Genomic DNA, 21262 nt, shown 5'->3' with positions numbered 1-21262 from the left:
TTTTTCTTTCTTTCCCTTCCTTCCTTTCCTTTCCTTTTTTCCTTCCTCCCTTCATCCCTCCTTCTCTTCTTTCCTTCCTTCGCCAGGCTGGAATGCAATGGTGCAGTCTTGGCTCACTGCAACCTCTGCCTCCCGGGTTCAAGCCCTACTCCTGCCTTGGCCTCCCGGTTAGCTGGGATTACAAGCTCCTGCCACCACTCATGGCTAGTTTTTAGCAGAAACGGGGTTTCACCATGTTGGTCAGGCTGGTCTTGAACTCCTGAACTCAAGTGATCTGACCACCTCAGCCTCCTAAAGTGCTGGGATTACAGGCGGGAGCCGCCATGCCTGGCCCTCCAACCCCATTCTTTAGGGCTTTTCTCTGGTAACCTAATGACCTATCAAAGCCTCCCCCTCCTAGCACATGTTGGGGATTAGGTTTGGGGGGACACAGACATTCAGTCACTAGTACTACCTCAGCTGAGTATTGTCTCCATGGAAATGAGGAAGCTGGATAGCCTTCTCCCCACAGTCTCCCCTTGACTGTCATCCCCTCGGAGTGATACTGAGTGACACTCCCTGGTGTGGAGGGCTTTGTGTGTGTGGTGCACTCCTACCCCTGTCACACTCAGGCGGGCAGCTGATGTCACCACTGTAGCTCTACTTCCTGCCTGCACAGAACCTCCAGATCAGCTGAAGGTCAGAGATGTGGCCTTTTCAGGTGCTTCCTGGGCACATGCCAGCCGCTATGCACATCTCATTCCCCAAATCTTTCTCTCAATTTCCCCCAGTAGCCACTTGTTTGTCCCACATGCAAATGGTGAGGTTGTACAGTTTCAATGATTGCTTTTAGCCAGTGCTCTGAGGATCTGGCTTTTCCCCTAGAGAGAGACCTCAGCAGGTCAAACAATGACAAACCCAATGAATGGAGCTTTTCCAGTGAGTCCCAGGCAGGCCAAATAGAGTTCTCTGGGGCTGGAGTTTTTGAGGGGCTCCAAGCCCAGGGTGCCCCTCCAGCGAGTGGAGACTGTGGCCTTGCAGCTGTCACTGACATGGTGAGTCCAGTGTTTTCTGGGCACGATAAATCAGGATATATTGGGCAGACCACACAAAGAAAGAAATGGTCGGAGGAAGAATAAAAATTTTCAAGTATGTACTTGGGAAGAATTAGAAAAAAACAATGAGCAAGGGGCAAGGTTGGCTTGGTTGTAGCTAACCTGGTGGAGAAATGCAGCCGTCTGTGATAGAGGGCCTGAGCTGTTAGGTTCCTCTGCAATGCCGAGAGCACCTACACAACCTACCCTGCATCCTCCTCTCTCCCGAGGCTGAATGCAGCTCTTGTGCCTTCAGTGCCAAGGAAGCCACAGTCCTAGGCCAGAGGAAGGGCTAAGGTGGACAGTGGAACAGGAGGGGGTGGGTGCAGAAAGAGAAGGCTGACAGCAAGGATTTCCTGAGGATAAACAAAAAATGTCACTTGTAAATGGAAAGAAAAGAAGGGTATAAATAACAAGATGAAAATCATCTGTAATTCCATTATACAGTGTTAATTTTAGGGCTTTGGCACTTTCATGTATAATTCTTATACCATTATCATCATACAACTTACGATTATTTTAAATGATTAGAGTTTATTTTTTTGAGCTGGGTTAGGGTTCTTAGTGCAGAATCCTCTCACTCTGGTCAGTTAACCCCAGTTTTTTGACCTTATGTTGTTTTATTTTATTTATTCATCTTTAATTTCAACCTATATTATACTTTAAAGGGTACACATACAGGTTCGTTACATGGGTAGATTTTGGGAGGCTGAGGCTTTGTGTCCCAGTGATCCCATCACCCAAACAGTAAGCATGGTGCCCCACAGGTCGTTTTTCAGCCCAGGTGCCCCTCGTCTCTCCCCCGTTTAGTAATCTCCAGCATCTGTGGTTCATGTGAATTCAATGCTTAGCTGCCACTTTCAAATGGGAACATGCAGTATGTGGTTTTCTGTTCTTGTCTTAGGTTGCTTAGGATAATTGCCTCTAGTTCCATCCGTGTTGCTGAAAAGGACATGATTTTGCTGTGTTTCGTAGCTACATAGATTTCCATGGTGTCTATGTACCACATTTTTTTTTTTCATTCAATTCAGTGTTGTTGGGTACTTAGATTGATTCTATGTCCTTGCTAGTGAAAACAGCACTGCAATAGACATATTGGTGCAGGTGTCTTTTGGATAAAATGAATTCTTTTCCTTTGGGTGTATCCCCAGCAGTGGGATTGTGGGATTGAATGGCAGTTCTATTTTAAGTTCTTGGAGGAATCTCCAAACTGCTTTCCATAGCGGCTGAACACGTTTGCTTTCCCACCAACAGTGTCTGTTTCCTTTTCTCTGCAGCCTCACCACCATCTCCGACTTTGTGACGGGTAAGAGATGGTAACTCATTGCAGTTTTGATTTGCATTTATCTCATGAATAGTGATATTGAGCATTTTGTCATGTTTCTTGGCCACTTGTATGTCTCCTTTTGAAGTGTCTGTTCATGTCTTTGCACATTTTTAATTGGATTTTTTGCTCTCGCTTGTTGAATTGTTTAAATTCCTTATAGATTCTGGATATTAGACCTTCATCAGATGCAGAGTTTGCAAATAGTTTCCCCCATTCTACAGGCTGTTTACTGTGTTACTAGTTTTTTTGCTGTGCAGAAACTCTTTAATGAGATCCCATTTGTCAATTTTTGTTTTTGGTACAATTGTTTTTAGTGTCTTCTCCATGAAATCTTTGCCAGACCCTATGTCCACATTGGTATTTCTTAGATTATGTTCCAAGATTTTTACAGTTTTAATACTTATATTTAAATATTTCATCCATATCGAGTTATTTTACATATATGGTGAGAGGTAGGGGCTCAGTTTCATTCTTCTGCATATGACTGGCTGGATATCCCAGCACTACTTTTCGAATAGGGGATCTTCCCCCATTGCTCATTTCTGTTGAAGATTAGATGGCGGTAGGTGTGCAGGTTGATTTCTGGGCTGTCTATTTTGTTCCACTGCTCTAAGCATCTATTTGTGTACCAGCGTTGGTCTGTGTTCGTCACTGTAGCATTATAATGTAGTTTGAAGTCCGGCAATGTGATGCCTCTGGCTTTGTCCTTTTTGCTTAGTATTGTTTCGACAGCTTGAACTTTGTTTTTTCCTTTTAGTTCCAAATAAGTTTTAGAATAGATTAATTCTGTGAAAAACAATATTGGTATTTTGATAGTGATACCTATTTATAGAAATTGTTTTGGGAAGGATGGCCATTTTAGCTATATTGATTCTTCCAACCCATGTGCATGAAATATTTTTTCCATTCATTTGTGTTGTGTCTTATTTTTTTAGCAGCGTTTTGTAGTTCTCCTATAAAGATCTTTCATCTCTTCGGGTCAATGAACTACTAGGTACTTCATTTTCTTTGTGGCTGTTGTAAATGTGATTGTGTTCTTGCTTTCATTCTCAGCTAGAATGTTGTTGGAGTATAAGAATGCTACTGATTGTGTACATTGATTTTGTATCCTGAAACTTGACTGAATTCATGTATCAGTTCCAGGAGCCACTCCAGCTCCCCTTCTGCACCTGGATTTTCCTTTGAGCCCCATTTCCTCCCGCAAGTGTCTCATTCATTCAGTTGCATGCTCAGCCTCCAACCACCACTTAAATCATGTCAGGTACACCTGATGAAGGAGAGAAAAACCATCCTCCATGAGTCTAGAAAACACTCTGGATTCCTGATAAGTGTGTACTCTGTCCCCCTGGTTGCTGGAGGAGGTGCATGATCGCTAGATCACAGCCATTAGCACCTTTGGGCTGCTTCTATTTCCAGCGTGGGTGGGCCTGAGTCTGGTGGCCAGGAGCCTACAGCAGGAGTGAGGCAGGTGGGCCCAGGTGTGCACAGAGGCCCCTCCTCCTGTCACCTGGCTGTCCTGCCCAGGACTGTCCTGCCAGCCTTCTGCCTTCCTCCTGTTCACCCAGTCACTGACCCAGGTTACCCAGCCTTAAGCCACTGGAGGCTGCCAGGGCTTTCCCAGTGGCCTCCTCCCAGGACTAACCTGGGTTCCTGTCCCCAGCCCTGTGCATGGGCAGCTCTTCTCACACAGAGATCCTGGATCCACCAAACTCTACCCCTCCCAAGTCTGAGAACTGCTTGACTCCATGTCTGTCATCCTCCAGACCACCCTCTGTGTGGCCTCTCCTGGACAGAGCCTCTAGTGCATCAGGCCAGAACCTTCTAGGGTGCTGTGTCCCTGCTCAGTCACAGAGGTGGCTGCCATCCCATGCCCCTGTCCTGAAGCAGAGAAAGGCCCTGGGCTTGCCCCAGGCCTCCCATTTTTTCCCACAGCCTCAGGGCCCTGGGGATTGAAGGTCACCAGGTGCAGTTTCTCCCCACGTGAAGACTGTGTGGAGTGGGAGGTCTGTGCCTATTTTTTTTTCATTTAATGGGAAAAGAGCTGAGTGGCTGGGGGTAGAGTGGGACTCATGGTCTCTGCCCAGTCCTCACCCCAGGCTATACCCTCCACAGCAGCCAGGGACCACTGGGCCCCCCCACCTCCCTCTTACTTCTGCCCACAGTTCCCGATGCCTCCATGGTTACTGAGATGAGGATGTGCTGGGGGTTCCTCAGTTGTGGGTGGATGAAGTGACCACAGGGATGAGCTGAATGGAGAAAGGGTGCAGCCACCAACTCAGACCTGGGTGACCATCGATGGCTGTGTTGTAAAGTGAGCCCTATATGGAAGGAGAACCCTCCCTCAGCTCCTGTGCCCATGGAAATCCAACACTTCACAGATCTGAGTCTCATCTGGATCAGGCCATGTATTTAGAAAGTGATGAAGGAACCCTGGGCCTGAGCTGCTTCAGTCTCTAGAGGGGCCTGGGGGTTGCCTTCAGGGGATGAGGGGGCAGGAGAAGCTGCCTGAGGCTGAGGGGTAAGAGGAAAATACCTGGAGGCCCTGGCTTTGCAGGAGGAGGAGGAGTTCTGCTGCATTTATGGAGGTATTCACCCCTTCACATCATTTTCTGAAAAGTAAGTTTTTCTTGAATTTCTGTTTCCAACTAGTAAAAAAAAAAAATGAAACAAGAAAATGAACAGAGTGGTTGCAAGCACATTACGGAGAACTTCTCTTCCTGCACTACTTGAGAGTGAGCTGTCACGCTGATGCCCCATCTTAGAGATGCCACCTCACGCCCCATACTTTACTATGGTTTCCTTGCAAACCAGGACACTCTCCAGATAACCCCTGTGCAAACTCCAAATTAGATTTCACTGCAGACATTGCGACCATCTCATGCTAAGACGCCACTCTGGGTTCAGCAATTGTTCTAAGAATGTCTTTCATCACCAGGGAGCTGATGGATGCGCGCATTTCCTACCCCCTTATTTTCCTAAATATCTACACTATGATGTATATTTGTCCCACTGATTGATCTGTATATTTTTGGAAATATGGAAAGTGATCTGGATTGATGTGGTTACTTTTATTGTGTGTAAATCACAAATGCTCACTAACATGTTGGAAAAGTTTAACATTTTCATCCAGCATTTGAATTGTTTCATTTTTGCTAGTTCGGATTTTGTAGTCTGATGTAGAGTGAAACAGGAATCTTTCATCAACATTGAAAAGCATTCTGTACTATACTTGAATATTTCATTGCTAACTTTTCGCTATGACAAAGGACAGCACAGTCAGCATCCTAGTATCTCCATGTTCTCTGGAACATGTTTGGAGCCCAGAACTGACTCTGGGATTGCTGGTTAGTGGGATGAGCACAGCGTCCACTCTCCTGGATACCACCTGAGTAGACATCAAAAAAGTGATTCAACCTGGACTCTTACCCACAATGTAAGAAGTCTCTGATATTCCATTTCCTGTCCACCAATTGGTAGAGACAGATTTAAAAAATTTGTTGGTAAGATGAGTATACAGGGGTAGACCACTGTTTTCTTGATTGTATCAGAGCTATGAAAGCTTTCACAGGTTTCTTTAGGATCTCTGAATTGCTCATAGCATTTCCTGAAGAATTAGGTGCATTTTATTAATTTATAGTAGTTCTTTATATATTCTGCTTCTGATCTTTTGTCTATGGGGGAATAGAATAACATTTACAAATAGAGATGTATCTGTGGTGAGGATTTCTTTCACTAGAAGTGAGCATGGTCAGGGCTGAAGAATGATGAGAAAAGCCACTGCCAAGCCTGGAGTGGGCTGGGGACAAACCAGAAAGCATCACATTCTGGAAGCAGGGATAGAGGCAGGAATATCTGCCGACCCAGGACATCAGGACAGTGGTGAAGACTGGCAGCCAGGCTGCTTATAAATTAAGAGTGATCTTTAAAGTCTCTGTCTCCAAAAGATATCTAGCAGCATCCCTAGTTTTAATATTAAATATAACATGTCAGAAGAATGAAATCCCATTAATTCTCTATATAGGGCAACATAGGAAGACCCAGTCTATACCTAAAAATCAAACAATTTGCCAGGCATGGTGGCATGCATGTGTACTTGCAGCTATTCTAGAGGTTAAGTCTAGAGGCTCACTTGAGCTCAGGAGTTGGAGATTACAGTGAGTGATGATTATGCCACTTCACTCCAAGATGGTTGACAGAATGAGAAACTGTAAAAAAAGCATAACAGTAAAAAGGATTAATACAATTCTTGGTCAGTGCATGGAAAAGATCCCTGAGATCTGAAGTCCAGCATGCTATTTTACTAGCAATACTGCTTGGAAGAATAAGGTCATGCTTCAGAGAAGTATCTGTTTTCCACAATCAAAGAAGCAGAAAGAACTCTTTTTGCTGGGATTTCTTGTTCAGTTAAAGCTTGTACAGGAATTCCTTTCATTATCACTGAGAGAAAGTGACAGAAGATGTTAAGAAAAATGGCTGCTAGGATCATCACCAAAGGAAATGAGTGGCATGAGATGTTGAGTCTACAATGTCCTCATCATCTGCTGGGAGCCTGTGGTATCGGGGGAACCCACCCCCAATATTTCAACATATGTTCTTTCTATTTTCCCTAAGTGTCGGCCAGTCTGAGAAATAAAGAGAAAGAGTACAAAGAGATGAATTTACAGCTGTACTGCCAGGGGTGACATCACATGTCGGAAGGTCTGTGATGCCCACCTGAGCAGCAAAACCAGCAGGTTTTTATTAAGGACTTCAAAAGGGGAGTGGATGTACGAACAGGGAGTAGGTCACAAAGATTACATGCTTCAAAGGGGGAATAAAGATCACAAGGCAAAGGGCAAAGCAAAGATCACAAGGCAAAGGGCAAAATTAGAATTACTGATAAGGGTCTATGTTCAGCTGCGCAAGTATTGTCTTGATAAACATCTTAAACAACAGAAAACAGAGTTCAAGAGCAGAGAATTGGTCTGACCTCAAATTCACCCATATTCACCAGGGTGGGATTTCCCCCCCACCCTAATAAGCCTGAGGGTACTGCAGGAGACCAGGGCGTATTTCAGTCCTTATCTCAACCGTATAAGACAGACACTCCCAGAGCAGCCATTTATAGACCTCCCCCCCAGGAATTCAATTCTTTTCTTAGGGGCTTAATATTATATTCCTTGCTACGAAAAGAATTTAGGAATATCTCTCCTACTTGCACGTCCATTTATAGGCTCTCTGCAAGAAGAAAAATATGGCTCTTTTTTCCCAACCCCACAGGCAGTCAGATCTTATGGTTATCTTCCCTTGTTCCCTAAAATCACTGTTGTTCTGTTCATTTTCAAGGGGCACAGATTTCATATTGTTCAAACACACATGTTTTACAATCAATTTGTTCAGTTAACACAATCATCACAGGGTCCTGAGGTGACGTACATCCTCAGCTTACGAAGATAACAGGATTAAGAGATTCAAGTAAGACAGGGGTAAGAAATTATAAGAGTATTATTAGGGAAGTGATAAATATCCATGAAATCTTCACAACTTACATTCCTCTGCTGCAGCTCCAGCCTGTCCCTCCATTCGTGGTCCCTGACTTCCTGCAACACTGTGGACTTGCTAAGGCTTGAACTCCTGCTTTCCAGAAAGGCACAGTGGTGAGTAGACAGGCAGCCTCCCTAAAGGGAGAGCAGGAACCAGACCAGACTAACAGGGGGTTCTTGATATCATCTTTCACCTTGACAAAAGATGAAGTGTTGGTTTAAGTGGCTGAGAAAAACCTGGATCTGTTCTCCTGGGTGATCCCTCCCAGACCCTCCCCATTTCCGAGCCTCTCCTCCAAATACGGAATATGTAACTCCCTCCAATCCTACCCCTGGCTGTGCAGCCTGTCCCAACCTCCTCTCTCCTTCACCACACCACAGAGCCAGCCCAGGTCCTGTTACAGCCCAGGGAGGCTCAGAACTGAGGCTGGTAATGAGGGCTCTGCACCCTCACTCAGGTACTGCTCCTCCCTCTCATAGAAGGGTCTAGATGACCTGGAGGAGCCCTGTCCAAACAGAAGTATCTGGATCCATGTTTCCTGGCCTTGGGTGGGCTTGCAGGCAAACTTCCTTCTTTCCCCTTCTCTCTCAGCCTCTCCTCACCCTGGGAGTTGCACCCATAGCTCTGAATGGTACTGTCCCTGCCCTGCCCCATTCATTCCTGGCCAAGCTCAGTGGTGACCATGGAATTTCAGCAGCACCTCAGCTTCCTTGTCTGAGTCCACTCTGCTCCAGGCAGGGCCATCAGCTGGCTCAGGATCTGGAGTGCGCAGGAGGCATAATGGCAGGGGCATCACCCCAGGGCCTGGCCATGAATACCATGGGTCCAAGGGGCTTGGCCTTTTCCTAAAACTCATCCTGGACATGCTCTACTCTTCATCTTCCACCTTAACTGTTGGGACTCAAGGTGCTTTCTCTGGGGATGCAGCTTTAGGAACTGGGTGGGCCAAGGCCCTCACAGCCCCCTTCTCCTGGGATTCCTCCAGATGGTTCTCTTCTTAGCCTCCTCCAGGGACACCTTTTCCCTTGACATCCTAGGTGAAACAGCCATGCTGTTCCTCTCCTATTGCGCGGACTGCCCATGCCTGAGTTCCTGCTGCCTGCAGGCCACACACCACTACCCTTCCTGAATAGAAACTTGCTCTGAAACAGGCCTGAATTGGCTAAACCCTCTCGAGCTCAATAGGCCCTGAGCTTTGGTATGGGCCCCTCCCTTTCCCTCTGCCCTCTGACAGTGAGAATCCATCAGAATTCAAAGTTGAGCTGCCCAGGTCATTGCCAACAGGCGACACCAGGTCTCATTGACCTGTATCATGTCAGGATGAGAAGGTCCCGGCCATGGGGAGGGTTGGGGCTCTGGGAATTCTCTTTCCCTTCCTCTCACCTCACCCATCTGTCTCTTGTTCCCCTCACAGTTTTGCCCACAGTACCTGTCACTCTAAAGGACTCTCCTCAGATGCCAGGGAGGATGAAGCAGAGAATGATGAGGCAGCTCCAGAGACTGAGGTTGGTGGACATGGCTTTGGTATGGGCTGTGCCTGGGGCCCTGGTGAGTGGTTCTGAAATGGAAACACCGGAGTGACAACTCTTGTCCATGCCCCAAATCTGAGGAGACACCTCCTCAGCTCCTGCTGCCCCAGGTCATCCTGGAAGGCAGAGGATTTGTCTCCCCTGCTGTGGAGCAGCCGCTGTGACAGGTCCTGGGGGTAGGAAGGGAGAGGGGGTGTCCCTGTCCTCACGGAGCTCACATAGCTGCTGAGGGAAGCAAGGTGACAGTACAGCCCACCCTCCTGCTCTGGCAGAAGAGGAGGTGATGTCCCAGGGCTGGGGAGGGGAGAGTCTCGGGGCTGGCATTCGAGGTGGTTTTGATGGATTTCCAGAAAGAGACCAAGGGAGAGGAAAGGAAAAGTAATCCTAGGTGGAGGGAAATCTAAGGAGAAAGGTCTAGAAATACAATGATGCCCACAGTTTCGAGGTTGGCAATAAATCCACAGTGAGTGGAGCAAAAGCAAGTGCAGTGAGGAAGAGGAGTCAGGAGGGAGACAGAAGAGGAGCATGGGAGAGCACAGGCATCCCCAGGAGGAGCCCCCCATGAGGGGTTCACGTTCTTACACTCACACACACACTCACACTCACGCACACATAGACTCACACCCACTCACACCCATATACCCACACCCACCATACTCAGACACTCACAGACAAGGGTGTAACTGGATAGCATCTCCAGAGTGCTCCCAGTGCTCGCCTGACAGTTACCTATGGGTTCCAGCCTCTTCTTCCTGTGCATCAGGAAGTCCCTAAGCCAGCTCTTGCAGTCTCCTATTGAGAACACCTGAAAGAACATGGTTAGTCCACTGTCCTCCCATTTCTCTTTCATCTGCCTAGCTCTGTCCTGAACCACTGTCCATTTTCTGTTGTTTGAGTCAAAGAGGAGGAACTCCTGTCCGACGAAGCCGAACTGCTGAGATCCACAGATGCGTCTGTCAGTTTCATACTCACAAGATATCCTGGCCTGCAGCGTGAGGGGTCCTGTCGCAATCAGAAAGAGATCAGCTCTGGTCTTTACACATTCTCTTCCCTGTCCCACATCCTCCTATGCTGAGACCCTTCTCATCTGGTCCTGTTGTCTCCTCCAAGTCCTGCCCTTGCTGCTGGGCTTCATGGAGGTCCCATGTCTAATTTATTCTCCCCACACAAAGTGCAGTCCCTGAGCCCACAGTCTGCTCCCTTCTGTCCTTGGTCTTCTCCACTCACCGCTGGGTGTGAAATCCTCCAGCTCAGTGTCAGTCAGTTCCAGTCTGAGCCTCTGTCCCACCTCTCTCAGCATTTCCAATTGTTTTTCCCAGGCATCTGTGGCATCCAGCTGCTCTTCTAGGTGACCCACAGATAAGACCTTGTCACTGCCACAGTCATAGGAGAGGAAATTCTTCTGATCCACCTGGCCTTGGACCTCACACCACTGTTGTCCATGTCTGGGCAAACGAATGATGGTGAAGTTATACCAGAGAGAGTGAGTGTCTATGGAAAACAAACAAACAAACAAAAAAAACCAAAATACCAGAGAATTTTGAGGTGGGGGAAAGACCCCAAACACTGTGACAACAAGAGAGTTTCCTGAAGGGCTGGGCTGGCAGAGCATAGATTTCTCTTCCTGGGTGGTGGTCTCCGCCTGTGGAGGAACCATGGGTCGCCAACATGTCCATCTCCCCACTCTTCCCAGGCCTATACTCACATCCGTCAGCACAGGACCCTGCCAGGGAGGTGGCAAGCCTGCTACAGGTGGAAGGACCTAGATGGCAGGATCTTCAGCCAGCCCAGGTGGACTGCAGGAGGCAGGAGAGCACCCTGAGGTTTTTGCAGCATGATGTAGTGGGTACAGTGTAGTCTAAATTGGATAAGGATGAGTTTATTTATTATGGGAAAGAAGACATGGTAAGTTCCTGGAATGTGCTTCTCATCTGCTACTAGGTTGCCCTTGGAACCTTGGAAAAAGGAATGACCCACACTGCATGAAACAGAAAGCCCATCTCTTACATGGCAGGTTGTAGAGGAAAGAACAAAAGGCTCAGAGAAGTGCAGATGCTAGAGTGACTGCAGTATGAAAATTCAGAGCAATGGCCACCCTCTGGGATCAAGGGATGCCTGGAGGACTCCTGTTTACCCAGCATATAAGAAGGCCCTGAGAGAAGGCAGCTGATTGTCAAGAAGCTCAGGGATGCCTGTTGCTGAAGGCCGGGGTCAGGGGTAGGAAATGCTGTTCCTGAAATAGGCTCCCAGTAGTAATGGGGATGGAAAATCCTGAAATAACAGATCTCAAGTGGAGGCCGTCAACTGTCAGGAGGAAGGAGGGTGCAATGATGAAAATAATTAAAGAAGTCACAATGCCAGCTGGGGACCTCAGCCATAGAAAGCTATGCCCATGGCTCATAGAAGGAAGTGGTTCAAGATCCAAAAGAGATGGAGACTCCACCTGGATACTGCTAGATTTAAATAACTACAACAAACAAAGACAAAACGCAAGGATGGATGACCTGGAGGCTGAAAGTTGTCACCCCAGGAAATAACCGAGCTCCTTTGCCCAGCTTTGTGAACGGAGCCACATCTCAGATCGAGTCCATTACTAGAAGGAGAGCCCAGAGCCCCTGGTGGGCCTCTTTGACCCCACAGCAAGTGCAATGACTGCTTCAGACTCCCCCACAGAACCAGATGGGCATTCACTCTGGTAACTGTACACCATGAAACAGCAAATACCCAGACACTCTTAGTGAACATAGTGTGTGATCTGACCCCCTCCCAGGGATCTGAAGCATTAACTTGCTTCCCTGTTACTCATGAAGTGCAATGGGGCAAAGTAATGGATGGACACCTGTGTCAGGTCCAGCTTAGAGGGATATGCTGGGTTCATGGACCCATTTGATGGTAATTTCACATTTCCTGGATTCGTACCAGGAATGGACAGTGTTTATAGCTAATGTAGTAACTATTAGAGGTTGTGCTGGTCATATGACCTCCCCTGTCACTACTTAACTCTGCTCTTGTAGCTTGTAATGTAGCCATACACACTCTGTGAATGAGGGGTGTTGCTGGACCTGCCACTACGGCTATTTGACCCTGGAGTCCCCAAGATCCCAGAGACATGTGTGGTTGGAAAAGGTGTTATGTGGATTTCATGGCAATTCCCAACCACAGAATCACAACAGGGTCCCCTAGTGCTCAGAAGCAAGGCTCATTTAAAGTGGCTCCAGATATGGTTCTGGGCCCTGGTGGAGATGAGCCTCCAGCAATGGGAGGGCAGTCACCAGGTAGCCTCAGAGCTGCCCATTAGGAAGGTAGGCCCGGCAGTGAGATGACGCAGGTGGTTCTCCTGGGATGGCCAGGAGCAGGGCCACAGGGAACCAAGAAGCTCCACAGGCAGTTGGTCCTGATCCCCACGACACCACATGGCTGTATCCCCTCACCCTCAGCTCACACCTGAGGCTTCAGGGAGGGTCCCTGATGGTCCTGGGGGACGACTGATGCCACCCAGCAGCAAAAGAGGGGGGCAGTACACCCTGAGCCATAGAACCTCCACTTACATCCATCACATCCACACCACCCAGAAGCCACAGGCAGGGTCGGACACACCTGTGACTCTTCAACTTACACCACTTGGAGATGACACCCTAGGGGATGGGGCAGCAATTGCCAGGACACAGCATGTGCCTTTATCTGGGGTCAGCGACATAGGATGGTGTCCACATCTGGTCTCCCTTTTATTAACAGGTTGCCATTTCCTGCTGCTGCTCCACAAAGGGACAGGACTTGACACAGAGAACCCATGGACAGCAAGGACCAAAGTGCCTTCAGCCTTTCCTTAGTTCTAGAAAGGGTTTGCTGACTCCTGTCTGCATAGTGACTATTCTATATGACGTTGGCTCCCCAGTAGGAAGAACAGGCGGATCTGGGACCCAAGGGAAGTAGTGGGCGCCTCTACTCACTGGCGCTCCCAGGGTCATTCTGGGGGAAATGGTCCTTCCCATCCCCCCTGCACTAAGTTCTGTGGAAAGCGTGGGGAGTGTTTGCTGGGGAGAAGGGTAGAGGGCGCTAGTTGGTTGGGGAGGTGCTAAGGGCCCCTTCATGGATGGGGAGGTGAGGGAGGCCTGTGCGGTGACAGGGCTGGGCTGAGAGGGGGAGTGAATGGATGTGACCTGGGTAGTGTAAGTGAATGCTGAGGGGAGCGGTGGGAAGTGTCTGGTGAGCCCCTGGTGCAGGTGAGTGTCTGCAGCAAAATTCAGAGGGAAGTTCCAGGGCAGGGAGCCCTGGGGGTGCTGTAGGGTTTGTGTGGTGGAGAGCGGGTGAGAGCAGAGCAGGCCTGTGGCTGGTGGGGGTGTCAGTGATCGCGTCCCTGTGGAACCCCCTTCACCTCTGTCCTGACCACAGCTCGGGTTCTGGGGGCTCTGGTTTCTCCTTTCCGAGGGTGAGTGAGGCTGCGAGTCTGCACCAGGGATCCCCGCCCCACCTTGGGCTCTGCAAGCCCTTTGGCCCCTCCACCCTTCTGCGGTTCCTTGTCTGCCTTCTTTGACCCCCCGTCTCCCTCCTGGCCTGTGGGGCAAGTAGTAGCCACAGAAAGAGGACCGGAGGAAAGGAGCCTGGGAGGGGAACTGAGAGGGCACGTAGTCCGGGGAGATCGCGCCAGTCCTTCCAGAAGTCTTCCCCTCCTCTGAAACCCGGTGTAGTCCACAGTCCTCCAGGTTTGGCCCCCGTCCCGCTTAGGCTCCATCCCTGAACTCGCCGGCCCTCCCTGCCCCGAACCAGCCGGACAGCAGGAACTGAAGCGGGAGGCACAGAAGGAACGCGGGGCTGGCGGCCTCTGCCATTGGGGATCTGCAGCGCAGGGCACAGGAGTCGCTGTCGCAGCGGAGACCTGCGGTTGAGTTGCAAAGAGAACCCCAAGCCGATTGGTTGTAGGGTGCTCCGCCCAGGCCGGTGACTTGCCCTCCGTCCGACCCCGCCCAGCCCCGCCGCTGCGCTCAGTCCAAGGCTGGGATCCTCCGGAAACCTTTGCCGGCCCCCTTTGGGGAACGCTCCACTCCTTCCTGTCCCCGGCTCCTGGTCTGACAGCGGCCAGGTCGGGCGAACCCTCCCCGTCCACCCCGCCCCCGCAACTTGGTGGCGGCGTGCGCGGGTTCCGCGCGGATCAGGACACAGTTCCTTCCTCTTTTAATTTTTCAACACAGCATTTATCATTACCCCAGTGTAAACACTGATGCACAGGAAGGTGAAGAAACTTGCACGGGGATATTCAGTGGCGGCGGTGTTCCCGTCACCGCCTGCGCCAGCGACACCCGCCCTCCCTCCGCCTGCAGGGCAGAATCCCCGCCCCTCTCCGTCCAGGGCGCAGCAGGTTCCCAGTCCGGAGCTGACCTTCCTTGCCTCACCACTAAAAGCATGAGGAGGTCTTTGAGTATATTCTATATCCCTTTATGACTTGGGGGAAAAAAAGAAAGGAAAGCCCTAAAGGCCTACCGTGATCAATCTTTATGTGATCAGTTGTGTTTCCATGGAGAGCAGAAGCCAAGGGTGGGGTCTACGTCTTGATGGGGCTCACTTTGCTGCACACCCATCTGTGGCCAACCACACCCAAATCCATGGCTGCACCCACACCTCTGCTCAGTCCCTGGATGGTCCCTGCAGCCATCCTCAAAGGGGCAACATGAGTGCATCCTCGTCTCAGTCACCATGGAACCATCTAGATCTGTGGACAGAAGCCAGAAGTAAGTGGGGGGGCCAGTGGCACCTGGCCGCAAGGGAGGGCTTAGCCTGGGGTGAGGACTGGGCAGAATCCCTGAGTCCCACTCTGCCCCCAGCCACTCAGCCAGTTCCCCATTGAATGAGAAAAATAGACGCAGACCTCCCACTCCACACAGTCTTCATGTGGGGAGAAGCTGCACCTGGTGACCATCAATCCCCAGGGTCCTGAGGCTGTGGGAAAGGGGAGGAGGCCTGGACAAAGCCCAGGACCTGTCTATGCTTCAGGACAGGGACATGGGATGGCAGCAGCCTCTGTGACTGAGCAGGGACACAGGAGCCTGGAAGATTCTGGCCTGATGCACTAGAGCCTCTGTGCAGGAGGGGCCACGTGGAGGGTGGTATGGGGGACAACAGACACATGGGAGTGGGCAGTTCTCAGATTTGTGAGGGGCATCGCTTGGTGGTCCGGGGATCTGTGTGTGAGAAGATCCAGCCCAGGATGGAGACAGAAGTGGTTCAAAAGTGACTGTAATGGCCATGATCTAGAGACCATGTATTCAGACATGGAAGTCAGCTGATATTGTGGCTGAATATGCCCATGCAAGGTTCTTCAGCTTTCTGGGCATGGATGCCCGCGTGTGGAAAATGACAAATTCTACAAGAAACTCTGTCCTTGCACATGCTAAGGATCCAGGGCAGGTCTCCTATTTCAGTTGTGAGCCCTGCGGCCCACCCTGAAGTCAGCAAAAGCCAGGTCCACCCTGAGGAGAGCTGGAACTCTGATCCCAGGCCGAGGCCTCTTCATGGCCCTGGGGGTGCTGTGAGGGGGTGGAAATGAAAGCAAGGCCCATTCATCAGGACTCAGGAGTGTTTTTCAGACCCACAGAGGATTTTTTCCTCCATCACCTGGTGAGCCTGACATGATTTAAGGGTGGTTGGAGGCTGAGTGAACCAGTGAATGAATGAGACAGTTGTGGGAGTGAATGGGACTAGAGGAATAGCACAGGTGCAGAGGGAAGCTGGAGCGGAGACCCCCAGGGGCCTGAAGGTGGCAGCATCGAGGTTGGAGACCTTGTGGCTGGCGCAAGTTGGTAATATTTTTTCCCGTTTTCCTTTTTTGGTTGTTGGGTGTTTTTTATTTATTTATTTTTTGTGGGGATGCGGGGTACAGAGTCTCGTGCTGTGGCCCAGACTGGAGTGCAGTGGGACGATCTCAGCTCACTGCAACCTCCATCTCCCGGGTTCAAGCGATTCTCCTGCCTCGGCCTCCTAAGTAGCTGGGATTACAGGCGCCTGCCACTGTGCCAGGCTAATTTTTGCAATTTTAGTAGAGACAGGGTCTTACCATGTTGGCCAGGGTGGGCTGGAACTCCTGGCCTTAGGTGATCCACCTGCCTCGGCCTCCAAAAGTGCTGGAATTACAGGCATGAGCCACCGCGCTGGGCCACAACATGGAAATTTGAATGCCAGTCTGGGTGTCCACAAAGATTTTCCAAGGAAAAGTAATTTTGGTTTTCAACCAATCTGGGGGTGCTTCATCAGGATAGAATCTTCTAGAAAACATAGTGTAATGGTGGACAGCAAACTGCTGTCTTCAGGTTTGATTGAGCCTAGAGTGCAAAAGGGCCAGGAAAATCTTGCCTTTTTTTTTTTTTTTTTTTTTTTTAAGACAGACTCTTGCACTGTCGCCTGGGCTGGTGTGCAGTGGTGCAATCTCGGCTTGCTGCAACCTCTGTCTCCTGGGTTCAAGCAATTCTCCTGCCTCGGCTTTCTGAGTAGCTGGGACTACAGGTGCCTGCCACCATGCCCAGCTAATTTTTTGTATTTTTAGTAGTGATGGGGTTTCACTGCATTGGCCAGGCTGGTCTCGAACTCCTGATCTCATGGTCAACCCACCTCAGCCTCCCAAAGTGCTGGGATTACAGATGTGAGCCGCCGTGCCTGGCCAAAAATCTTGCCTTTTAAGCAAAGAAGGAATGAGTCTGAAAGTGGGAATGGAAATGGGAAAAGATAAGGGGGCCAGGAGGAAAGAGAAGGAGAAAAGAAGGGGTGGGATCTGAGAGGGAGCAAGGATCTAAGCATTTATGGCCCCATGGCCTGGAGTTGCAAGTGGGCAGGGTGGGGACAATGGAGCTGTGACAGCCTTGAGGGCCTGGGTGACTCATACACGGGGCCCTCTGCTTCCTCCGGATGTGTCACGCCCTGGGCTTCAGGTCACCAGTGGCACAGGTGTTGGTGCAGAGTTGGGCATTTGCCTCCAGCCTCTGCTCCTGCTGCCAGGCTGGTCCAAGTCGAGTCGGGTAGTTGAGTTCCGGGGCTGGACCCTAAGCAGGGGTTGTGGGCAAACACAGGGGGTCTTGGACTACATGGGGGTCAGGAGGAGGGGAGGCTTCTGGAAGTTTCTGAAGGTCTCCCTGGAATTTAATGTGGCATTGCTAGCTGGAGCCAGCCTGGCATGGGGAGAGAGATGTGAAACTGATGAAAAGCGGGCAGCCTGATTTAAAAGCAAACCCTGAGACCTTTCCAAGAACAATAAAGCGTATTGTAGTCACTGAAAGAAACGAATACACACACACACACACAAAAGTAGCCTTTCTTGGCAGATACAGCACATTTTATTTTTAATCTTTACATTTATCATTGCCTTTTGAAAACAATGTATATTATTCAATATTTAAAAATCCAACCTGGGAGTTTCAGTGATTTATGTGATAAGTTTAGTAATTCACCTTCATTGTTATTACTGTTTAGGATTTAGCTCTGTCATATTTTTTTTTTTTTTTTAAGATATGGGGTCTCCCTCTGTTGTCCAGGCTGGAGTGCAGTGGTGCGGTCATAGCTCACTGTAGCCTCTAACTCCTGGGCTCAGGCCATCTTACTGCCTCAGCCTCCGAGTAGCCAGGACTACAAGCATGTGCCACCCACTGGGCTAATTTTCTGTATTTGTTTGCAGAGATGGGGTCTGCCTATATTGCCCAGGCTGGTCTTGAACTCCCGAGCTCAAGCGATCCTCCCACCTAGGCCTCCCAAATTGCAGGGATTACAGGCGTGAGCCACTTTCCCTGGTCCATATGTATTTATTGTATTTTTTATTGCTGGTATTTGCCCTCCATACCTGTGTTCCATTTAGTATACTAAAGGTTTTTTCTGTTGGTTTAAAAGTTATATATTCTAGTTTTCTTCTCAGGGTGGCTGCCCTTTACCTATGACTCATACCAATATGTATCACATTTATTGGTATTAATGGTTTTGTTTTATTCCTAATTTTAGAAGTATCAGCACATTTTCCTATCCCTTTTGTGTGCCACCTCCAGCCCCATTTTCTTAATATCTTTCATAGCTATAATTCTCGGTTATTCTTAGCAACACTTCCTTGTTTCTGTGATCCTAAGTTCACATTTCCCACCCCCACCAACCCTTTTTTTTTGAGATGGAGTCTCGCTCTGTCGCTTATGCTGGAGTGCAGTGGCACGATCTCAGCTCACTGCAACCTCCACCTCCTGGGTTCAAGTGATTCTCCTGCTTCAGCCTCCTGAGTACCTGGGATTACAGGAACCTGCCACCACACCCAGTTAATTTTTTGTATTTTTAGTAGAGACAGAATTTCGCCATGTTGACCAGGCTGGTCTCTAACTTCTGACCTCAGGTAATCCACCCACCTCGACCTCCCAAAGTGCTAGGATTACAGGTGTGAGCTACCACGCCTGGCCCACATTTTCCCTTTTTGTTGACAACAGTAATCTGGAACAGATTCTTTGATCACTCGTCCTCCTTGGTTCTCTTGTCACATGTTCTGTGTTTCTCTTGCTATTGGAGTTCCTTCCTCTAAACTATTTCCAACTTGGATCTTCAGGAGGTAAATATTCTTCAGATTTTAATAAGCTCAGGAGCTTATTTCCTGAGCTATTTCATCCAGTGGTACCGTTCCAGGCTGTTAGTCATAGTCTCAAGAAGGCGGAGAATGGTTTCTACTTTAACCTACCTTTTCATAGATGCACTTGTAGATCGGACAAGCTTATTGTTTTTCTCTTATTCAGCTACTGCTAGTCTTCTCTCCTCCCACTAAAGAAGGAGACCACTACTACTCCTGCTGCCCTCCTACCCCCACCTTGCCTAGTTCACAAAAGAGGAGGAAAGAGAGAAAGCAAAAAGTTAGAAAGAAACAAAAGTGACATAAATAGCCAGACAACCTTGGCACCACCACCTGGTCCTAGGAGTTAAAAAAAGTAATAATAATAACATCAGTCCCTGACCTAAACTACTTGTGTTATCTGTAAATTCCAGACACTGTATGAAAAAAGCACTGTAAAACTTTTTGTTCTGTTAGCTGATGCATGTAGCCCCCAGTCACGTTTCCCACGCTTGCTCGATTTATCACGACCCTTTCACTTGGACCACTTAAAGTTATAAGCCTTTAAAAAGGCCAAGAATTTCTTTTTCTGGGAGCTTGGCTCTTAAGACATGAGTCTGCCGATCCTCCCGGCTGAATAAAAAACCACTTCCTTCTTTAATCTGGTGTCTGAGGAGTTTTGTCTGTGGCTCGTCCTGCTACACCAGCATCACACCAGCTCCTCCCCCATTGCTGTGGGGTCTCTGCTCTCCCTGTTCACCATGTTCCCACCATTGGCTCCCCATCCTCACTGCCCTCCCAGCATCATCCCAGCCCCTCCAGGGTCACTGCCTGACCAGGTGGCGGTTGGGTGAAGAGGCAGAGATCAAGACAAGACACCTGGTCCAGTTTGACTTTAGGTTCGTCTCTGAAACGCGACTGCATTCCACATCCTGTTCCTCCTGCAACCTCAGCTGGGAGGATGTGTAGGACTGTGTAGAATCTTGGTGGTTGATGACCAATTCCTGTAACCATGGCTTTTCAGCTACATTGATTTTTCCTAAAACGGACAAGCAGACTGTCAATAAGTTATGGAAATACTGTTTTCCTTACTAAAAATAGAGATGTATACACCTATCAGTGCTGGTTTTTGAAATAAACATAAGCCCATAGGCACTCTGCTGCATGCAGATTCTATCTCAAAATAACACACTTTGAAGATCTTCCAAGATCTGCATATACAGATTATTTTCCTTTTTATCTCTGCATGATATTGCATAGAAAGGCTGCATCACAACAAATGTAACCAGTGTCTATGTATGAAGATCCAGATGGTCTCCAGTCAGTTACTTTTACAGAAATGAAATGCTGCAGAAACTGTGCTTCCATGAGTCTCAATTCAATTGTGTGGAACAGATTTCCAGACACAGAATTGCTGTGCAAATTAATGCACCTTTAAAGCGTCTCATGTCATGGGATGGCAATGCTGGCGACACTCTTGTCTGTGATTGTGAAGACCCAGCTGGGGCAGAGGATGGTGAAACATCCACTGTAGAGAGAGGGGTAACTAGTACAAGCTTCCTGGAGAACAGGGTGACAGGGCTCATCAAGGGTCAAAAATATCCAAGTCTGAATTAAGAATATGTATTAATATGCGTTTGAAATGGCATAAAGACTCCCTGAAAAGATGAGAAGAATCCAATTAAGTTTTGTCCTGGGCATGTGGCCAATGAGAGTGGATGCAGGCAGGGGTGGGGGAGCCTTTCACACATGACTTTTCATGGTTTCCATCCTGCAACAGGTGAATATATGGAGGTAAAGAAGTAAGGAAAAATGGGACCTGGAGCCCTGGGGACAGTCACTGGGTGGGCTCGCCAGATCTGTTGTGGGCCACGAGGTTCCAGAGACTTGGAACCCAGGTAGGCGCACGCGGGACTGCTGCAGTGACGAGGCACTGGTTATAGATATTTACCCAACGGTATTGTCACAGGGGAAATATTACAGGTGATTGCTGATTTCAATCACAGATGATTTTGGGTAAAGTTCGCACCTGGCGGTTTCAGTTTCCACCCAGTCGTGTCCTCTGGGCTCTGCTCCCTCCTTCCAGGTCGCCCGCTACGCCGGAGCTCTGGACCCGGGTCCTGCCCGGTGGAGACCGCGGAGTGGGTGCCCCGCTGCCGGCCAATGCCCCCGGGCCTCCGGGTCCACAGCCTCCGGACCAAACGGCCTTACGAAGACCTGGGAGGACTCGGCTGTCGTGGCAAGGGACAGGCGGTTC

General features: G+C 49.1%; 1 protein-coding gene across 1 annotated transcript; it reads right to left on the bottom strand.

Annotated features, from left to right (window-relative positions):
• Nucleotides 1-9374: 9374 nt before the first annotated feature.
• Nucleotides 9375-14281, bottom strand: LOC104678341 (UL16-binding protein 3-like). Its single transcript, XM_010383589.1, has 4 exons — nt 14197-14281; nt 10680-10943; nt 10182-10454; nt 9375-9481 (listed from the first exon to the last, which is right to left on the bottom strand). The coding sequence occupies exons 1-4, from the start codon at nt 14279-14281 to the stop codon at nt 9375-9377; spliced, it is 729 nt and encodes a 242-aa protein (XP_010381891.1).
• Nucleotides 14282-21262: the final 6981 nt, after the last annotated feature.

The sequence above is a fragment of the Rhinopithecus roxellana genome, chromosome 4 (assembly GCF_007565055.1).
Source record: "Rhinopithecus roxellana isolate Shanxi Qingling chromosome 4, ASM756505v1, whole genome shotgun sequence".
In the NCBI taxonomy this organism is placed as follows: Eukaryota; Metazoa; Chordata; class Mammalia; order Primates; family Cercopithecidae; genus Rhinopithecus; species Rhinopithecus roxellana.
Note: the sequence above shows the minus strand (reverse complement) of the source record. Positions and strands in the feature narration are given on the sequence as shown.

Bases quoted from the DNA above. Each gene is read 5' to 3' on its own strand.
- LOC104678341 (XM_010383589.1), bottom strand. From the start codon at position 14,281: ATGGCAGAGGCCGCCAGCCCCGCGTTCCTTCTGTGCCTCCCGCTTCAG. The intron at 10,944-14,196 runs GCGAGTTCAGGG...TGTTTTCCATAG, and splicing joins GTTCGGGGCAGGGAGGGCCG to ACACTCACTCTCTCTGGTAT. The intron at 10,455-10,679 runs GTGAGTGGAGAA...TGATTGCGACAG, and splicing joins GGAGGATTTCACACCCAGCG to GACCCCTCACGCTGCAGGCC.